This window comes from Amblyomma mixtum, chromosome 6 (assembly GCF_055824585.1).
Source record: "Amblyomma mixtum isolate Tamu chromosome 6, ASM5582458v1, whole genome shotgun sequence".
Lineage (NCBI taxonomy): Eukaryota > Metazoa > Arthropoda > Arachnida > Ixodida > Ixodidae > Amblyomma > Amblyomma mixtum.
In genome coordinates this window covers 16,450,121-16,463,430 of record NC_143017.1, presented here as the reverse complement: position 1 = coordinate 16,463,430, position 13,310 = coordinate 16,450,121, and the positions used below count along the sequence as shown (strand labels likewise).

Sequence of the window (13,310 nt, the reverse complement as noted above, 5' to 3'; positions counted from 1 at the left end):
ATCACTTTCTGTGTATATTGATGTCTAAATAAACGGATATGATAACCTAGGAAAATAAATAAATAGTTTTTGCGGTTTCGCTGGAATATTTCAGTTTTTTCTTACGTGCTTTCAATGAGGCAATATTTCCAAGTCGCGAACGCACACCTGCGGCTCCAGTGGTCCGCCTTCTTTTTTATTTACTTGTTTATCTATTTATTTATTCGAAATACCTTACAGGCCCATTGGGCATTGTGTAAGGGGGAAAATATAATACAGTGAATTAATAACCAAAAGAAACAAAAGGGGAACGTACGATCATGATCAAAAAAAATAAATCAATACACTACATTAGTAACCAAAGGAAACAAAAGGGAAACATACAATCATGATAAACAATATATCAAGAAATTAGCCTGTACGCTACGGTGTACCTCCCTAAATGGGCATTCAGGTGGCAAAAGTGACCCTTGCCTGCTGGCTGTAAGGTTTTCTCGGAAAAATAAACAAACATGGAGCCGTAAAGCAACCGATTTCTTCACATATTTTGCTCACAATCCGATGGGCATGGTTGTGATGCCGCCGCAAGGTCACGTGACAAAAGGTGGCCCACCTGCCTCCCGGGTTGCTTCTGTGGGCACCGCCTGCCAGAGACATGGTCGCTATTCATCGCTCACAACGCCTACAGCGCCGACGCCGGGTTAACTGGGTCACGGGTATTTAACGTTATCGCGTCAAAAGTGCAAATGCTTCGCCACTGCTGGTCATGACTCCTGCTCTTGTTCGCTGAATCTACTGTTCCGCCAAAGGCAGTTTCGATGGAGGCGAAACGCAAGAGGCGCTCGTGTGCTGTGCGATGTCAGTGCACGTCAAAGATCCCCAGGTGGTCGAAATTATTCCGGAGACGGCATCTCTTTCTCTCTTTCTTCTTTCAGTCCCACCTTCCTTCCATCCTTGACGCCGGGGTTCCGGTGTCCGCCGAGATATGTGAGACAGATACTGCGCCATTTCCTTTCCTCAAAAACCAATTAAGCAATTTACTAGTTCATAAACCGTGTAAGCTGCGTCTAAACAAGTGGTATTGCGACCCAGTTTAACTTTGGGACACACGCATCGCAAGTGTGTGCCTCGTTCACTTTGTTCCGTCTTAATTAAGCCTTGTATATCCTCTCCGTCAGTATGCACCAACCAGCCCTTATCAGTCCTCTTCTGGACCTTATCTATCACGCTAATCTCCGCTAATCTTGCTAATCTCGAAACTTTGGAGCTAATGTCCCAATATCACGCTAATCTCGAAACTTGGGAGCATATGGCGGACATGCCCTGACAGGAGCTGTGTGTGCACTCCGTCACAAGGAATGCAAGCATGTCCATGCACCGCGAAGAGCTAAGGCTGCTCGAAGATGGCTTCGGTGGCTAATAGCGTGCCCATTTCGGCGAGAGTTTGTTCCAGCCAGTGGAAGTTCTCCCAGAGCACCGAATTCTTCCTCTCCCCGCCACCTGGTGTGGAAAGCATACAACTGCCGCTGCCCGACCTCGGCAAACACCTCTGTGGGGACCTGTGTGTCCGCAGTCCTTCCCAACGTCATTATTTCGAGTGATAAATTAGAGAGTACAGTGAACACTCAGAAGAAACAGAACGAAGAGAGATTTTTCCCTGCTGTCATGGGCAGTACTTTGTGCACATATATTCGGGTCAGAGACAAGAAGACATTGGACGGGCGCAGATTTAAACGAATCGCCTGTCCTCGCTATTGTGACAACAATCTCCGACGGCGTTAATATACTTTAATTCCACTCCCTGCGGCGCGAAGAAAAGGACTGCCCTACTCTGAACTAATACAGGAGGTTGTGGCCAGGTACGGTTATCCATATATACTTGCCCTGAGCGCCCGAACGACACACTGTGTTATGAATTTACCACAATCGCCGATGCCTGGTGGGATCTATACCGCACATAAAGACGTGAGGATTTAAACACGATCCGTGGGAATGTGCATAGCGATAAGTTCAAGTTTCGAGACCTATAGGCCACCCGGAAATTGCAGAAGCCTGGTGCACCGCTTGAGTGGTATACATTGCACCAGGGTGGCCAAATCCTGCTTTGGTGAGCGAATGCGTTGTCGGTTGTCGTCCCCGATATCAGGCAGCACCCCAGGCCTGCTTATTCAATTCCATTGACATAAGGATTTTTTTTTCTAAATCCAGTGGGCAATTTTTCTGCGCAGGTATTTTAATCGCAGTCCTCTTGCACGCGAAGAGGCTACTTTATCAAAGAGAGGGCAAGCGTAGCATCGGGCGGCAAATTATTGGTCAGCGGAGAACTTCTTGCGGGGCTAGCTGGTAATTCATTGTAAAACAAAGGCGCCAAAAACCACACACACACACACAAGACAAGAGAACGGGGCAGAACGCCACTCACAACTAGTTTATTTGCTAGTTGTGAGTGGCGCTATGTCCCGTTATCTTGTCTTGTGTGTGTGTGTGTGTGTGGTTTTTGGCGCCTTTACTTTACATTGCTCGGCGGATGAGATTGAGAAGTTTGAGGGGGTCAGACAGCTGTTGTTGTCACAGAACAGGATTAGCCTCCGTCCAACTGCAGTGAGAGCAGTCAGGCTGCTGCTGATGACGATAACTGTGAAAGGTCGCACTCTTTCGTGCTGCGCCGCATGTTGCGTGGCTATCCGTGCGAGTGAAGCTCACAGCGTGGCGCTCTCTGTGTACGCAGAACTATGCGCGCGGTGCAAGCGGCAACCCCAAGGCGCCCTCGCTGGCGGACAACTACATGCAGCTGTCCCACTTCCACCAGGTATGTGCTGCTTCCTCTCTTGAGGCGAGGAGGAATGGATGCTCGCCTGACAGCGTATACACGCCCACGTGCCAGCACCGTCGCACTACTATCATGTTTTCTCTCCTGGTGGCACCTCGGGAGTATTCACTGTACGTCTGCTGCATGAGCGTCACAATTTTATTGTTTCGCTCTGCCGTCAACAATAGTACAGTCCGTCCTGGATATATGAAATAATCGCCGACTTGGAGCAGTGCAAACAGTCCTTTGAAAGGATTAAATGTTGGGCTAGTTGGTCTTCAGCCTTCACAGGCATATTTCAGCGCCAAAGACGGAACGACAGAGAGACAGGACGAACACTACTGACAACTGCTTTATTGAAGCGAGAACGAGGCATATAAATACGCTTCTGGCCTGCGCCAGCGCTACCTACCGAGGAACTTGGAGTTACATAGGAAATCATATAAGACGCGATAGGGAGTTTATCTCGGCATTATACAGAACGATAGACGTGTCACTAACGCAGTCCTGTCCCCCCTTCCTGATAAAGAAAGCTTCCAAGGTTTCACGGGCTCTTTTTTGAGCACTTCTGCCAAGGATTGAAACGCTAAGGAAACACGGCTCACAATTGGTGCAAGCAATGCAGTGGTCAACCAGTTTGGTGCGTCCCGTCTTTTGCGCTAAAATATGCCCGTGAAGTCCTTCGAAAAGCCGATGCAAAAGTTTGCCGCTATTCTTCCATTTTGTCCTGCTCCCGTTCGGCAAACACTCGATACATGGAATGGCCTCCGCTATAGGGATGTCTCGCCTGACGGCGATCATTTTTCGCGCGTTGAGCCAAGCCGGCAACGCGGTCCTAGACACCTGCTGGCAGCTAGTCGTGGTTGCGGCCTGCGAATCCAATTTCACAGCGACCCCTCTGCCGCGCAAGAAAGCCGCTCTTGGGTGCAACGCTTGTCTTGCGGTGAAGCCAGCCTAGCTTACGGAAGGCTTGTGCTGGTTTCGCAAAAGCGCTGCGGGAACAGACTGTGCTTGCGTTTTCATGAGATGTCATTGTGTTTATAGCGCACTAGTAACAGCAATAAACCTCTTATGAGGGCTCGTTCCAAACCACCGTCGTGTGCAGCGGCTGTGATTCGCTGGGGCTAGCCACGACCACGGGCTTGCACTAGGCCACCGGGCTGCAGGAAACGCGCCGCTAGCGTGAATGCACCGCATTCATACTTCCAGGTTTACAGCTTGGAATAATGGAAAGCTGGGCTAGCGCCTGCATTGTCCTCTTCTCTGTTGTCTCCGTTGTTTAGCGCTGTGATGTACAGATTTGCAGATAACTTGCCACGCTTTATTTGCCAATTATTTATACGTCCAACTAATCGGGGTCTCTTTCGCCGCCTACGTAACCGGGATGGACAAAACTGCACTCTAAGAAAAAAAACCGTCCCAGAGGGGAACAAAGACAACTTTAGTCCTCAGTATGGCCTGTTAGTCTCTAAATTTGCACACGACACTCTTCTTGCCACAAATGCGCGCCGTGCGCAAACTCAGCAGACTAACTGCCGAGAAAGAAACTAACGGGGGGCGAACCGCAGCACAGCAGCACGCGAAAATCGCGCGAGAACATCCCGACTGCAATAGTACTCGATTTTTGAAGCGCAGGGCGTGGTTTAAGGCCAGTGAGAGCACCGCCGCTGCCTGTGACGAAACGGATACCCCTTTGCGTGAGAAAAAGGTTTCGTGCAACCGAAGCGGCTGACAGCTGTGCAAGTGCATAAACAAATACTTTCAAAAGTGTATAATACAAATACAAATGCTTTCCATGTGCAGCGCAGTCATTGCTTTCATAAATGTTATTATTTCTCGCTTTATTTGCGTGCGCATAAATAAAAATTACGAAGTCAATAATAAAAGCAGTGCGTTAACGAAATGCCAATTCTTTCAGACCCCTTTCCGCAAAACTCGTGGCGCTAGTTGGTGAAGCATGGTTTCTTGAACAAGTTTGTTTTCGGCACTACAAAAAACGAGGACACAGAAAAAAACAAGGAGTCAGGACGGGTGGTGGCTCTAACTGAGTTGGAGTCTGCGCCCGTCCTGTGTACTTGTTCCTTTCTGTGTCCTCGTTTTTTGTAGTGCTAAAGAAAGCTTCTTGAAGAAACCCTCTCTGCACCAAATCGCTAACTTGTTTCAAGCTGTGGCGTTCTCTGACGCCTTGTCTCCGTGCACATTTAGCACGAATACGTCTATATGGGAGTAAAAAAAGGGAATAAGATGTCCTTTAGCGTACTCCTTTTATAAAAGGGGGTGGGCTAGAGGACAACTTACTGCCTTTTTTACTCCTTTCTGTTTACAGTGTGGCTACCAGACGACGCGTTTACTCGTTAGGTCTAGCTGCCCCGTTAATCCGGAAGCAATCTTAAAGGTTGGCGAACTTCATCGCAAAAAAATTGTGTGGCGTGCACCTTCAGACAAAGCAAATGCTTCGGGCGCCTTTGGTTTGCCGTGAGACGCAGTGTAGCGGCAACCTCGAAGAGTTGGGGGTGAAGCGGAAGGCCCCGCTATGACGGGTGCCGCCGTGTTGCCCGAACGAAGAGCAGCGTTTACCCAAGAAGCAAGGTATAGTTCTGCTCTCGTGCAACTCGATGGCCCAGGCCTCTTGGGGCCTGAATTGTGAAACTGCCTAACATCCTGGAATCTGCGTTTACAATCTGTGGCTGGTGGCAAAGTCAACCCGTGCCGTTCAGATGGAGAAAAATTAGTGGCGTCCGGTGGGCTGTGACAGGTGTTTAGATCAATGGCATGCTCATAGGTGGCGACTGCCTATGAGCGCACTGGGAAAAAATATTGTACCTGGCATTGTTATTGAAATCATTTGCGCACGTTTTAGAAAGAGACGGACTGGTCACTTGTGCCTAACAAAAAAAGTGTTAGACAGCCTATAGAGTTTCTGTAGACTTCTGCTATAAAGTCTATAGACTGTCTATAGACAAATCCTAGAGAACAGTCTATAGGCAATGCAAATGCCATAGACACTCCATAGACAATCTATAGATTTTTGGCCATACATTTGAGTAGACTTTTGCCTATAGACAGTCTATAGAGTATGAGTAGACAAAAGGCAATATATTTTTTCTTTTACCTTGGATTGTTGTGCATGCGCCGGTTTATGTACTCGGTTCATGTAGCCATAGGAGGCCCTATTTGCAGTTCCGACTTTTGGGCCTCCTGATGTATATATCCCATAACCATGTACTGTAACTATGAAATAAACTTGATTTGATTTTGATTTGAACAACAGAGTTAATAAGAAGTCGATAGATTGTCCACAGACCATTTTTATAAGGGGTTGTAAGGTTTGGCAATGACGCTGCTCGAGAAACCGTCCTTGGATGAGCAGCGACCTTTCTTTTGTCCACGGGCGAGTAGGCATTGATGGCTGGCCGAACGGGAGACATTCGCCAAGAGCAGAAGGGGAGACCACATGGGCAGCCTCCGGTGATGAGCGCAGGGGGCGATAACGTTGCGTCGCCCTGCGAAACGCAACAAGCTCTCGCTGCCTCCGCTCGCCGTCCTCGTGCTTTAATTAATGCTGACCGCGGTGATGGATGGTTTCGCCCTTCGGGGAACTTCAATCGGCGCCGCCTCTCCGTAAACAGTGGAAACTCTTGCTGTTTGTTTTTCTCTGTGCGCCGGCGGCGCTTTTATTAGACCGATAACCAGTGTTCCTCGCAAGAAGCCATCGATCAACCCACTGTCCCCTAATTGCCAAAGTTTTGTCTTCTCTCAAACTTCCACACTTCCAATGTTGCTTTCCGCCGAGTACGCGCATATATTTTCGTTTTAAAATGTATCGGCTCCACTCAGGGTGATTAATCTTTGAACCCATATCCCAGAAAAAACAATGCGTGTCGCCCGCTTTGCTTTCGGTGATATATTTCGTTCGTATTGAGCGCTCGACGCTTATGTTTCTCGAATCTTATTTATTTATGCTCGAGGTCTGGATCGCTCTCAGCACGCTGCTTTTCAACTGTCTGGAGTGCGTGGCCAAAAATTACAACGCTCCCGATGGCTGATGTCAGCATCATCAGTCCAACTACGTTCGCTTGAGGGCAAATGGCCACCAATTGCTTGTATCTGTACTGTGATGTGCAGTAAGGAAGAAGCAAATGAATAAATAAACAACTGTGCGCGAAATACTGGGCAGCCAGCCACGCCCCTTCCATGGTCGCATTCGGCAGTAAAGTGGTTAAGTGACGCGGCGCATGTCCAGTTAGTATTGAGGGCGCCTGAAACACGACAGCTGTGCTGGCCAGTACGGTGCAGTTTGCCTTTGAAATATTCTTGCCGCGTAAGGTGAAGCAGACACGAAGGAAGAAACCGTGCTCCGTGGCTGTGTCACTTTTGCCCAGCCGCGTGTCGTGGTTGCCCTCGGACAATCTCCCGGGGCCGCACACCAGTATGCGCACCCACGACACAACAGTGGCGAGCCTGTGTGCACCCATTGCTTGTCGTCCCGCTTTCTCCCCGTGGTATTGCGCGTAGGGACGGCAACGGTCGCCTGTGCTGTGCGAGTGACAGCACAGTAGGCGCCCATGGCACTGTATACTGCACAGTGCTTATTGAGGCGAAAGCCTTTAATGCCTCATACTGTCGTGACCAAGACGTGTTAGCAAATGTGTCCGCGTTTCGGATGCATGCCTTATATGGGCATATGCCAATCAATAGCCAATCGATACTTAATCGGATGCAATCGAAAGACATCTGAACATGGAATAAAGTGATTTCATGATTATATTGTCACGACCAGAGGAGCCGTGAAGGTAGACGTCGGGGAGAACCCAAGACCGGGAGCCTTCTTTTTAATTATCGAGCCAGCTTCCACGACACAGAACAGAACAGCGCGCCACGAGAGCCCACCGCCGCTTCGTCGTCGTCTTCGACTCAGCGCGGAGGCCGCGCGGCGCGTTAGGCGCGTGGCATTATTCCCCCCCGCGAAAGCAAACATCGTCTCGATGTGGAATGGGATATGTACAGTGAGGGGAGGACTGGGGGTGAGGTGAACTATACAGTGCGCGCTAGATGACATGCAGGGGAGTCAAGTTCACACTTGGGGTAAGGGGAAAAGGTACGAAACAGCGTGAACATAGCGCTCAGTCACGCGAAAAGTACGGCTTTAAGCGCACTACATGCACGATTTCAGGCCGTTGACGCTGAGGGCCGACGACCACAGTTCCATGGGGGACAACTTCGTAGTTGACGCTGTTCAGGCGGCGCAGGACCTTGTACGGGCCAAAATACCTGTTTAAAAGCTTTTCGCACAATCCCTTGCGGCGCACTGGAGTCCACACCCACACGTGGTCGCCCGGCTCGTAGTGCACGTCCCTGTGCCGAAGGTTATAGTGTCGGGCATCGGCGCATTGCTGGTCCTTGATGTGCAAGCGGGCCAGCTGACGGGCCTGCTCTGCTTGCTCCACGAAGTGGCCAGCTTCAGGGGGAAGCTCTGCGTCGCCGTACGGCAGCATGGCGTCTAGCATCATGCGGACCTCTCTGCCATACACGAGACGGAACGGGGTGAACTGGGTGGTTTCCTGCGTCGCGGTATTATATGCGAAGGTGACGTACGGCAAGACCTCATCCCAGGTTTTGTGTTCAACGTCGACGTACATCGAGATCATGTCCGCCAATGTTTTGTTGAGCCGTTCCGTTAGACCATTTGTTTGGGGATGATACGCTGTTGTTGGTCGATGAGCAGTATGGCTAAGCGCTAAGATGTCACGTAGGACTCGGGCTGTAAACGCCTTGCCTCGGTCAGTAATGATGGCCGATGGGGTGCCGTGTCTAAGCACGATGTCGTGCATAAAGAAGTGGGCAACTTCGGCGGCAGTACCTCGCGCAAGGGCCTTCGTTTCAGCGTAGCGGGTCAAGTAGTCTGTGGCGACTACGATCCACTTGTGGCCGGAAGACGAGAGAGGAAATGGCCCCAGAAGGTCCATGCCGACTTTGTCGAATGGTATTTGTGGCGGCTCGATGCACTGAAGCAGCCCAGGAGGCTTGAGCGCGGGTTTTTTTCGCCGCTGGCATTGCCGGCATGTCCGGACATAATGCTTGACACTTGAAGTTAGGTTGGGCCAGTAATAGTTCTGCCGGATTCGGGATAAGGTGCGGGTAACTCCAAGGTGGCCGGAAGGTGGCAATATCATTGTCCTTAATGACTAAATAACTTATTGGTAATTAGTAGTAGTTAAGAAGTGGCATGGGGGACTGTGCACTGCGCCTGTACCTTAACTAACACTAATTAATCAGCGTACTAGTTAAGGTCACGTTAGATATTACTAACCATACATTAACTACTCTCACGAAATGTGCAGGTCATGCTTAACTATCACTAACCATCGTGTGGTTAAACTTTTCTAGACGTTTTATAGACATTGTGTCTAACATTCAAGAGAGTTCCATCACTTCACAATTGAGTGACAGGACCTGATGGATGGCATTAGAACAATAGTAAAAATCAATCAGCCTAACTAACCTTTCTAGTCAGAGCAGATAAATAAATAAAACCGTGTAGGAAATTGGTCGAGTTGGGGAATCGAACCAGGGTCTCAAGACTGCGAGACGAGCACGCTAACCACTCCGCCATGCAAGCTGGATGGTTTGGAATAAACAAAGGCGCGTCTATATCTAATGCGGCATCTTCGTTCACTCCCATCTTCCTCCCTTCCCTTACGGCGAGGTTCAGGTGTCCACCGAGATATGCGAGATAGATACATTTCCTTTCCTCAAAAATCAATTTACCATCGAGCAAGGCGCGGAACCGAACGGGCGATGGCGGTCTGTGGACTCCCTAGCAGCGTTACAATGCGCTGTCGCGTTCCACTCTTAGAGGCGAAGCTTAACATCTTAACCACACATCAGTGACACAAGCACCAACACCGCGCTTAAGGCTTTCGCCTCACCGCACTTTAGGTCAACAAAGTGCCCCCCCCCCCCTCCCCCCCCCCTTAATTTTTTGTTCATGAATTCGGTGGCCAACCGTCATTCGAACAGCGCTGAGACGCTCGCGCGCGTGGCGCTCAAATTTGTTGACTCCTTTGTAGACTTTGTAAAGTTACTCCCTGTATTTTCTCGCTACCGCTGCCCTCCGTAATTCATCTCGCTATCCTCTCCCTGTTCCTTTTATCTCCACGGGTCGAAGCTCGGGTACTTAAGATTTTAGACAGCGATTGCCGCGGCCCGCTACCACTTTTACTTTCGTTTTATTTTATTTATTTGAATAACTTTTCTCAGAGTAAAAGCGCCACGCATCGGCTTTAGCACGCCGTTCCCCAGGAACCAGCCATTTTCTATGAAAGCGGCCCTCCAACGAAGTAACGCCAGCCGCGCCCTCTGAACGCATGCAGCCTCTGAAAAAAAAAAAAGGCGCTTCAAGGCTGCACTAATACTTGCACCACGCGAAGCTAAAAACTAATCGCCACAGACATGGCAAGTCTAATTTCACAGCACCGTTCATTCCTTACGAAAAAAGTTTGAGACAGTCTATAGAGTGTCTATAGACTTCTGTCTATAAAGCCTATAGACTGTCTATAGACAAAAGTGTATAGGCAATACAAATGCCATAGACAGTCTGTAGATTTATGGCCATACACTTTTGGTAGATTTTTGTCTATAGACAGTCTATAGGCTATGGATAGACAAAAAGCAATATCTATAGGAAATTAGTACAGTTAGTAAGAAGTCTATAGGCTGTCTATAGAGCATTTTTATAAGGGTAATCTATATTGCAGTAGATTTACGTAATCTAAAAAAAACAAAACAAAGTCATATAACCATTGAAACAGTTAAATCCACCCACAGTGCAGAAAAGTTCGATATCGTCATTCAGCTTGAAAAGGGGCGAGGCGCCTCAAATAGGTCAGTGGCACGAGATAGACCAGCGTATGGTACCCGACGTTGGTCACCAAACTCTGCAGATCGCATTCGCGTCTCTTCAGGGCGCAAATCTTGCGCTCTGTTCATAACTAACCTAGCGCTTAGGAAAAACAGACAATAGGCCACGTGTGTGTGTCAGCGGTCAAATAGAATCGGTCCCTTGTACGCGCTACGCTTCATTTTTTGTCGTTCCCTGAGTGCTAGGCGTTATGAAGTCAATTCGCGTCCAATTCAATTCAACGTATTCTACTGCTGAAGATAGATAAGGTGTTTAGAACTGCCCCTAATTATGCATTTCCTATTCTGGCCGATGACCCACCAATTCACTTAACCATTGAAAAGCATAACACTTTAAGATACCATGCATAGCAGCACACCATTCACAAATAACGATATAAATATTACGGCAGCAACCATAGCCAACAAGGCAGATATTAAGCAGATTCACCCAGCCCACAGGATAACCACTGAATATAAATCTTCGGAACCCTTTCAAGCAGACTCATATATCGGTCGTTTCAGCGAACACTTAGTTATAGCGGACTCGCACTCGCAAATAAGTTTAATAGCTATTTCAGTGGACTTGTTGATAGTGAACACAATAATATGGCATTGGATTACATTACGAATCATACAAGTAACAGTATTTTTATAACATGTTGTGACGAAAATGAGGTGCTTAATATATATAAAGGCATGAACAATACAAACAGTGAAGATGCTTTTGGACTGAAAATGAAACCTGTTATGTACGTCTTGGACATTATCTGCCCAATTTTAACTCATATTTATAACTTGTCTTTGACTACCGGCATTTTCCCTTCGGACATGAAAATAGCAAAAGTAGTTGTTATTTATAAAGGTGGTTCGAAAAACGATCTTGGTAATTATAGACCAGTGTCTATATTGCCTATTTTTTCTAAGGGCTTGGAAAAAACAATACATTTACGACTTTCCAATTTTCTTGAAAAATACAACGTGATAACTCCAAGACAGTTTGGTTTTAGACCTAAGTCCTCTACTGAAATGGCTCTCCTGAAGCAAAAAGAAATAATCTTAAATAACATTGAATGTAAACAAATAACCCTTGGAATATACATAGACTTCTCCAAAGCATTCGATAGGATTCATCACGAAACTCTTCTTCTTAAACTTTCTGCATACGGTGTCCGGAACAAGGCACTATCTCTTATCACCAGCTATTTAACTGACCGATATCAGTACGTTTCTATAGATAATCATCGCTCTACTTATAATAAAATAAAGCATGGTGTACCTCAAGGAAGTATCCTTGGTCCCTTATTATTTAATGTATATATTAATGACTTAGTACAGATTGACTCCGAAACAGAATACGTAATTTACGCTGACGACACTACTTTATTTCTGTCTGGCACCAACGCGAATGATATAGTGGAAAAGGCTAACAGCGTGTTGGGCAAACTTAACTCATGGTCTGAAAAAAATTCCCTACTAATAAACACACGGAAAACAAAGGCGATATTTTTTAGAGCTAAAAATGTCAAATGGGCTGTACATACAGATTTAGTATTGGGTGGTAATATGATAGAAATAACTAATGTTGTAAAAACACTTGGCGTTCACTTCAATGAATTTATGCTATGGGACTACCACATCGAGCAAATGGAGAGTAAGCTAGCTCGCGTTGTCGGCATACTCAGAAGGTTAAAGTGCATGATACCTACTAGGACAAAACTTGTTATTTACCATGCCCTCTTTGATTCTCATGTTAAATATTGCCACTTGGTCTGGGGTACAACGACGCAAACTAATATTCAGAAGGTTTTGACATTACAAAAAAATGCAGTCAGAGCAATTGCGGGTGCCACATACTTAGCACATACGAGTGCTCTATTTGAAAAATACCGCATTATGGATGCAAGGGTTGTTCATCAGTACCGTGTAATTCAGCAGTACAAATCTCAGGTACATAGTGACACCACATTTTTTGCTGACCTTGCGAATCTACGGGAAAATACCGCTGTTCACAACACAAGACACTACGAATATTGGTATGTACCTTGTCCACGCACAAATTACGGTTTTCAAACTCTCAGGTATGTGTTGCCATCTTTCCTTAATAGTAACGCTTTCACTAATCAATCCATTCTTTCCGTTTCATATAACGCTGTCAGAAATATGTTCTTACAAAAAAATGAATCATATCCAACTGTAAAATAAACAAAGTGTCCATGTGCTGTGATTAAACTATCATTTGCGTGTGTGTAACAGTACCGAGACTATTCTGGTGATCTGTTATGAAGATATTGTACATATTTGTTATTTCATGCATTCTCTTGTTATTGTTTTACTGCTGTCTGTCATCGCCGTGCCAAGCCGCTACGGGAGATGGGAGCTTTGTCAAGCCGCGTGTGCGGCTTTTTTTCCTTTCTCCTCAGCCATTGTACATGACTGAAATAAATGCACTAAATGCACTGAACTTTCAAAAATTTCCAAAAATAAGCTTTTTGGGGTAAAACTGTGGCTTTTATACTTTATATGCAGTAGTAGCACTAGTAGCGTAGTAGCAGAATGCAGCTAAGACGAGCTAGCTAGCAGTGTAGTTAACTAATACTAAGTAGTTAACTTTTTAGCTATT

General features: G+C 46.9%; 1 protein-coding gene across 1 annotated transcript in view; it reads left to right on the top strand.

Moving 5' to 3' along the window:
- The window catches only part of nab (NGFI-A-binding protein homolog), a 661,188-nt gene that overhangs the window by 211,048 nt on the left and 436,830 nt on the right, over positions 1-13,310 (top strand). The window contains exon 4 of the mRNA XM_089547593.1: positions 2,708-2,788. Within this exon, the coding sequence (XP_089403719.1) occupies positions 2,708-2,788 (81 nt within the window). The remainder of the gene's footprint in view (positions 1-2,707; positions 2,789-13,310) is intronic.